Here is an 8565-nt window from a genome sequence, read left to right on the forward strand (position 1 = left end):
CTCTACCCTTTCGCAAGCAAGCGCTTGCTAGGTAAGATATTTGCATGGGTGGGCGAGTGGCAGTGGAGCTTCTATTTGATGAAAGTGAAGTTACTGCTGGTGGATCTTCAGATCTCCAACAAGCTACATCATTATAGCCAGAGCGATGGTCAAAATATGTGGAATGAGCAAACAAGTAGGGCTCGTCACTCACAATTAATTACGATGATGAGGGCTTCATGTACCCTCACAGTTATTTTTCTATTGTTTGTCTTTATTCTTGGAGGGCTTCATGTACCCTCCAAGAATCCTTAACAGGTTTCACCTTTGGGATAAGGCTTTCAAACTTTTATATTTTGCTTGGTAGTTTGCTTTGGGAATTGCCAGATAGTGAATATGAACGATGTGTCAAGTTGGCTGACCGCGAAATGCAAATGTGCACATGTTGGATTGAGTTGAGAGGTGATAGCTTATTGCTACGTTGGAGTAGAACCAAGAGTTGAGATTGAGATAGTCTTCTGATAGGGTAGAATGTCCAAACTTGGATGAATATTGAAGTTCCTGGAAATTGCCAGATAGTGAATACGAACGATGTCTCAATTTGGCTGACCGCATAATGCATATATATATATGCATGCATGTTGGACTGAATTGAAAGGTGACAGTTTGGTGATGATTACTACATTAGAATACAACCACAAGCATGAGATTGAGATATTATCCACAGCGTAAAATGTCTCAACTTGCAGTTGGACTGAAAGTTCCTGGAAATTGCCAGACAGTGATATATTTTCTCACCAGATCATATGATTAAGGGACCATTTGTATATTTCTTGCAATGGGTCCTTGTTCATGAAAATAATTGGGTCCTTAATCAATGTGTTCATTTCATGTGTTCCAAAATCTGGCTAAAAGTTTTCCCACTAGGAAATAGTTGGCTTGACTCATGACCGTCTTGCATTTTGCTTGACTGTCTTGGATATTTATTCTATTTTTTTTGTTTTTCAACCATGTACATATTTGTATAAGCCATAAGCCAATTCTTACGTTGAATATACATAATCAAATGATGGAGTTATCCATTGTTGAAGTCCAAATCTTTCCTCCATAGTGAATTAACTCTTGGTTTACTTGTGTTGAATGGATTAGATTTTTTGTAATAAAACATGTGTAGTAGTTTTAATTAATCATTATCATCCTCCAAACTAGACTTAAGACTGTTTTTACCTCTTACTAGAATGTTGGAATACTACTGTACCAGTCACTAATCTACACATGTTCAAATATTTTATGTTTTCTTGCACGGATGCATGGATGACTCAAAAGATCTTGCTAAGAAAAATGGATAAAAAAAAAGAGCAAAAATGATATTCGCCGCTTTTTCTTTTTCTGGTAATATGTTGGTATTCTTTGATCATTTTTAAGGAATTTGTTTAGAACGGTGACTAGCTCATAGAAGAATAGTCACCGCCACTAGCGAATAAGTGACTGTCATGCGTGGTTCTATCATTTATGTTTCACTAGTTCTCAACAAGTGGAAAAAATTTGCAAGTTTGTTGCTCTTTTAGGAACATCCGATGGGTGTTCGAAAAAGGGGAAAAGAAAAATCTTTGGTGAGTTCAATGAAAAATATCAAAAAACAAGGAAGGAGAGGGAAATGGAGAAATTAGGCTGCAATAGTGATCCTATTAATGAACAGCTTGGAAGGGGCCATAGGAAATCTGCTAAAAAGAAGAAATAACTCTTTTTTTCTCTTAATGTCGTGATACTGTTGCTTTCTTCGTTGTTGTTTGAGCTTAGCCTCTGTTGTTCGAGTTTAGCCTTTGGCTCTTGTTTGCACTGTTAAGTGCTTTTATTTTTCTGTATGTTTTCTTTTTCTTTTTTCAATATATTAACTTTTCTACTAAAAAAAATCATTTATGTTTCACCGTACAACAAATTTACCCATTTCACGTCTTTTTCACTATGGGGGAATGCCATCCCCTGTAACATAAAGTTCCAGAAGGCTCGCTGTTTGTCTAACTTTTATCTCTCACTATCGTAGTAGGTTTAAAAACTCGTTAAACTTCGTGGAAGCTTTCCTTATATTTTGTTGCTACAGAGTTTGATCGAGTTATATACCAGTCTAGTTATCTAGATACTTTCATCATGTTACGTGGATATTTTTTCCTTGTAGCCGCCAAACTTGTCTGTAAAAAGAGAGTAGGGGAGCTAGCAAGATACGATTTCAGTTGAAGATCTAGTGTTGGCCTTTTTCTAGCTAGTTATTACTGTCAATTTCCTCCTTCCTTCCATCCATATTCCAACTGCCCGTACATTAAGTCGTTACCTAGTTGAAAGTTTCGGATATCTAGAAGTTTCCGTTGGTCGCAATGCAAAGTAAAACCCCCAACTTTCTCAAAAGAAAATAATGATAAAACTAAAATACTGTAATAGAGAAAATTGTAGTAAAATAGCTTATGGTAAACTTAGGATGCTCGTGATTACCATTTGCAAGTATTATAAGCTGTTATGAATCTTTGACGATCTATAACCGGCCGAAGAACCATACATACCAAGACTAAATCTGTCAAATACTTGAGATTATCCAACTGATGAGATCTTCTAAGACATCACTTAATTCCCATAGTATAGCATTATCAGTCAACTCCGACGACCATGGGCGTAGACTAGTCCTCCAAATATACCCCAATAAAACTAAAAATAATAAATTACTTGGACCATTGAAGATGACGTGGCAACGTAAGCAGGACCCACAAAAGGACTATAGTAGTACTATTTCACAATTGGTGGACCAAATCTTGAAAATTTTGAATTAATCAAGTATCACCCAACGTACAAACAACAATATATATGGTAGGTAACAAAGAGCAATCTTTTAACTGGTACCGTTTGAATGACAAATACATGTATATTAAAGGAAATAGTCATAGCAACCAACTAGGCCATCCATCTTTGAACTCCTCCGTTCCATTTAACTTCTTGTACTGCCTTGTCGTGAGATTTCACTGGTTGGTTGCTTGGGTTTCTTAAGGTTATGGTTTTAATTAATTTCCTCCAACTAAAAACAAGAGCAAACAAGGAAAGACCAAGAATCAATTCAAGAGCAGTCAAATTAAGATGCAAAATGGACATGTGGTGGTGATCAAAGATATAAAATATGTAGGTACTGTATTGGTGGTACGTAATATCATCACTATTGGGAATACTATATTCTTCCTATCTCTGCTCTGAGTGGCTCTTCAAGTGTGACGAAAAGAGCTAAGATCCACAAATCACTTTGCTGCATCACCAATAATTCTTCTAATAGCTTCTTTGAAGGCTGACTCTTCGAATATATGCTGCTGGCTAGCCTGAAATTATAGTACACGTACAATTTAATTAGGTAAAAAGTGATGGCTCAATATAAAATTAACCTTTAAGCCAGTTTTTCTACATATGTAAGTTTAAGCCGGAAGACTTAAGAGTAATGAACCGTAGTGATTCCAATACTCCAAAAAAAAAAGATTAGAAAAAAAAACATTCTTTTAAATCATTCAGAATAAACTGAATACTTTAAAATACGATATTTAGAAAAATGACATTGGTAAAAACTAAAATTATCAATAATAACAATTGACATCGGAAACAATGAACTGTGACGACTTTCAAAACAAAAGATAAAAAGTTCTTTTAGAAGTTTAGGATGGAACAAGTCCTTAGATAACTCTAAAGATCTTTCCCCCTAACTTATATTTGATTTTGTTGAAAAGTAACGAATTGTAATGATTTTGAAGACTAATAAGATAAATAGTTTTCTTCCGAATAGTTCAGCTTAGCTATATTCTTAAACACTTTCAGTAAAAAAAGTGTGAGCCTCCAAGCGCCTGTAAAAATTCAAATTTATTAGAATATCTCAACATGGTTATAAAAAATCCTACGTATAAGTGCATCTCCATTAATGGGTACACAAAGCCCTATATGAAGTCTTATTAAGACTTTTATTTATGAGTGTTTACACATGTAATAAATATAAGACTCCTTAGCTAATAATCATCGCCAACGGTATAGAGTTTAACCCTTAGAATATCTTATGTGATAGAATTTTAGCCATTTATTTTACTTTAAAGAATAAAAATTATGACAAGAAGGTAAATGAAAGTGTAATTTAGTATTTCATCTCTCCTGGTTTGGAAGACATAAATATCGGAGATGAATTTGTGCTAAATGAGATCTAAAATCATATCTCACGAAAAAAAATAATATTTTCACAGTCTATCGGAAATGCTTTTATTATCATCAGCTTTAGTAATATTTATCTTAGCGATCAACTTAAAGAAACAAAAGTCTTAAAAACAAAAAAAATTAGCTGTCATGTTTCAAAAAATAGACTAAACTACACCATATTTAATGTTATAAACAAATAGTACCTTGATTTTCAGTCTAATGACCACTCCATAGGAAGAATTTGGCACTTGTGCTGGTGTAGTATTTCCTTCCATGAACTCTAAGGTTACACCATCAACTTGGTTTAAGAACTCAAGCAGACATCTAATCAGACTCATAAAATCACAATATCTTGATCTCACATTAACTTGCAAATCAACTTCTCGTTCTTCAGATAATATTGATGGTTCAGAAGCTTCGGTTAACTGAATTTCAACCGTAATATCCGAAGAAGTGCTAGCTGCACCCATTTCTGGATCATTACCGCTTGTTATGAGTGTAGGCTTTGTTGGTGCAAGTTGTGTCTCAAGGAAACGATTTCTTCGTTTCAGCTCTTTGATTTCATCTTTAAGAGTAACTAAGTAATCTCTTGTAATTGACAGCAATGATACCTTATCTTTCTGCCGAATCAAAAGTTAGAATTCAAAATTTAACGAATTAATAAGACCGCATATATATACATTTTCACATACTATTACGTACTACTATGTAAATTGCACTACATAGTTCATTGCATACCTTGGAACCTGGTGGTAAAAGTGATTTCAACGCAAGAAAGCTATCGTTAAGTTTCTCTCGTCGTTTACGTTCTGACATTTTATGGTGCAATTGTGAACTGGTTGGACGATATCCTTGTGCGAGTTGTTCCTCCATTATCCTTTTTCTCATTTGCATGTTTTTGTAAAAGATAATTGCTCGCTTAAGCATATTTTGTCCTCCGTAGTTGGTTTTCAACTTATTATTGGCAAGTGCTAGTAGATTGTCTTCGGGTTTATATCTTTTGAAAACTCCCACTTCTTGACTTAAGTGATTACTACAAGCTTGAGTTTGTTGGTGTTGGTGTTGATGAGGTAAAGAAGATGATGCTGGCGTTGATGACAAAACGGCTAGCATGGCTTTGGTCAGTGCTGCATCAACGTTTTCTGGGTTTGGAAATTGAACATTCCCAAGTATGTTATAAGCATGCTCTATCTGTTGATCGATGGATTGAGCTGCCACTAGATTAGGTTTACTTGTTTGATGATCAGATGTAATTACTTCTTTAATGAATTCTTGAGGGGGAAAAGCAGTGGGTGCACTAAACAGAAGAGGGGAGTACTCAGGACTGCTCACTAGTGATTTTAATGAAGAAGACGATGACGAAGGCCAACTTTGATCTATTCGTTGAGGAAGTTGTACTTGCTGATTTCTTACAAGTTTAGACTGTTGCAGGATGAAGTCATCCGGAAACCAATTCATCATCTCCATTTCAATGTTTTTCGACTATTCAAAAGGATCATTTACAAAGATATATTAAGATTATAACCTCAACAAACAACAAAATGATGCATGTGTGCTTCTTTTAAGGAAAGAGAAACTTGTTACATAAAATTTTGATTTTCATTTACCTGGTCTAAACTGGACATTCCGATTTCCATTGCACCACTTTTGCAACTTGCGAATGCGGCCAACTGTACGTTGTCACATAAAATGCTTTCAGCAAGGATTGTGTTGAGCACATGAAGAAGGTTTGATATAACATGCTCATCAATGTATTTAAGCAAATAGTTATGAAACACAGACCTTAATCCGCGCTTCCTGCGAGAATCAAAACCAAGAAAATCATTTTATTAGTAACTGATCAATGTTAATTAACACTACTATTATACAAATATGTTATTAGTAGCTCATTGTCCGTTACCTGATAAAACTGTCGCTGGATGTCGGTTGAAGCTCGATTAAGAAGCTCCAATTCCTTGAATTCTAAATATGGTATACCTTCTAGGAAAGCAAGCCCCGGAACCAATCTAATAAAGATGAACATTATAACCACATAAAATCACCATTACAGTATACACTAGAACAAAAGGAAAGTGTTACTGAATTTGAGATTGGTAAATCATATACGTACCCGTTTTGTATGATGTGGGGCGTGCTACGGTAAGCGTCGAAAAGGGTTTGAATTATAGCTTGAGATGCTATTGATGCTGATGAAGAACTAGCTGGCTGATGTACTATTGCATTATAGTTGAGAACTCCATTTGTTGAGAATAGATAGCTATTGATCATACACCATTAAAGATCATATCACTCAGTACTATAACAAGATCAAGAATACAAAACATAAGCTCAAGATAAATCAATCATCATAAGTTTTATGTGTAAAGGGATCAGGTCAGAGGAAGGAAACAAACTTACTTTGCAGGAAGAGGATAATAAGACCACAAACAAAGATAAGTGCAACCAAGAGATTGTGCCAAGTTTTGTAGAAAACGAGTACGGACTTCTTCATCTAAGTAGAAGACCGAGTCCATACCACACACCACACAACCTTAAACCCTTACCATGTACTTATTTTTTATCGAGTATTTTGAATTTAGCTCTATTTATATGTGGTTCTCAGTCATCTTCATCACCAAGTCTATTTAGTTATACTATATATTTTATACGTACATAGGAGGAGAGTGATACCAGAAGAAAGGGTCTAGAATGATTTGTATTGAACAAATGAGAGAGTCCTGGGACAGATATATAGTTTAAAAGTGTTGGTGAGCCAAAGTGGGCTCAGTCTAAGAGGAAGAGCCAACCAATTCTTTACTGAGTCTTTAAGTATAACTAAAACAGGAATATTTAAGAAGGATGTTGAAAAGTTGGAGAGTGATATTTTTGGTTTTGGAAAGAGAATAAGCAGCCAGCCAATATTATTTTAGAGTTATTAAATGCATGAGTCAAAAGTCTTTGTTTTGAGAAGAATTCTTTCAAGTGAATTCAAATGGAAAGGTATCAAACGAGATGGTCTTCTTATTTTATTTTTTTTTGTTCCCACTTTTTTGAATATTATTTCCCATGTTTTTATTTCCATTTTTACCAACAATACCCTTGATATTTCTCCAATACAAATTACTAGGAGTGTACCTATTTTCAACCAAAACGGCTATTGCCATGTCATGCTTAAAATAACTCGTCTTCTAGGGGAGTACTTGATGACCTCAGTCATATGTTCATTTATGGGCCAAGTTGGGCGTTAATGGTGAAAGGGCCCATCTGTTCTTTGATATGAGAAGTGACAAGCTTTACCTACTTCCAGTGAACCAGGTCTAGTGACCATCCAGTCTGGCCAGATGACAAATTTTTCATTTGCATTCGCATCCATTCGATGCCGATTCACGTGAATTCAGTAAGACAAATATATATGGCAAACATTCAGACAGGGCTGACCCTGAGGCGAGGTGATGAGTGATTGTAGGCGAGGTGATGATACTCTGGAAGCTGATGGCCAACCTAAATAGCAACAGCACTTTCAGCTATGTGCAGTGCCGAAGGGAGGGGGTGGCCAGGGAGTGATACAGTTGTTAAAATCCGCGGGTATCCAACTCAAAACCAATTGGAAATGAGTGGAGCGGTCCTTTTATATTATATTTTAAGTTAATTAAACGGATTATAACGATGTGCGATTATTGTCCTTTCACACGCCCCCTCACGTGTAAGGCCAGTCACTGGGCCTCACACGTGGACCTCTGTACGAGTTACCATTCAATCGGTAATAAGTGTAAACAGGTGAGTGACTAAATCGGGGGTACACCTCGGCCAGTATGGCCTATACCCCGGGTGTACAAGTGACAAAGTAGGTTAAACATTTCGGCCAGTAACTCGGCCTACAACCGGCGTACGCAGGTCTGAGTATGTAGCTTAGCTTTGATACCACATTAAAGTCTGCGGGCATCTAACTCAAAACCAATTGGCAATGAGTGGGGCGGACCTTCCATATTATCTTTCAAGTTCATTATGTGGAAACTAGTGATGTCGGACTATTGTCCTTTCACACCCTCCCTCGCGTGTAAGGACGTTCACTCGGCCTAACAAGTGGATCTACGCACGTGTGGGTCATGGGCTTGCAGGTGACATTCGGTCACGGTCCACCCCACGTACAGGTCATACAAGTGACCAGTCATTCGGTCACGGGTGTACATGTGACTTTCGGTCACGATGGCCAAAATCGGGCCTACACCCCGCGTCAGGCCTAGCTCTGATACCATGTTAAAGTTTGCGGGCATCCAACTCAAAACCAATTGGCAATGAGTGGAGCGTCCCTTCTATATTATATTTTAAGTTAATTAAGCGGATTATAGCGATGTGGGATTATTGTCCTTTCACAACAGACCCCCCCCCCCCCCCCCCCCC

At 36.7% G+C, this 8565-nt stretch overlaps 1 protein-coding gene across 2 annotated transcripts; it reads right to left on the reverse strand.

The window, feature by feature from the left end:
- Window positions 1–2948: 2948 nt before the first annotated feature.
- Window positions 2949–6716, reverse strand: LOC113353409 (putative transcription factor bHLH041). Of its 2 annotated transcripts, none has more exons than XM_026597013.1 (8): window positions 6583–6716; window positions 6296–6442; window positions 6086–6191; window positions 5968–5982; window positions 5793–5855; window positions 4924–5667; window positions 4389–4805; window positions 2949–3332 (listed from the first exon to the last, which is right to left on the reverse strand). In XM_026597013.1, the coding sequence occupies exons 1-8, from the start codon at window positions 6696–6698 to the stop codon at window positions 3255–3257; spliced, it is 1686 nt and encodes a 561-aa protein (XP_026452798.1). In that variant the 5' UTR covers window positions 6699–6716; the 3' UTR covers window positions 2949–3254. The 2 variants fall into 2 exon arrangements, with proteins under 2 accessions (XP_026452798.1, XP_026452799.1); XM_026597014.1 differs by lacking the exon at window positions 2949–3332 and adding an exon at window positions 3787–3845.
- Window positions 6717–8565: the final 1849 nt, after the last annotated feature.

The sequence above is a fragment of the Papaver somniferum genome, chromosome 2 (assembly GCF_003573695.1).
Source record: "Papaver somniferum cultivar HN1 chromosome 2, ASM357369v1, whole genome shotgun sequence".
Taxonomy (NCBI): Eukaryota; Viridiplantae; Streptophyta; class Magnoliopsida; order Ranunculales; family Papaveraceae; genus Papaver; species Papaver somniferum.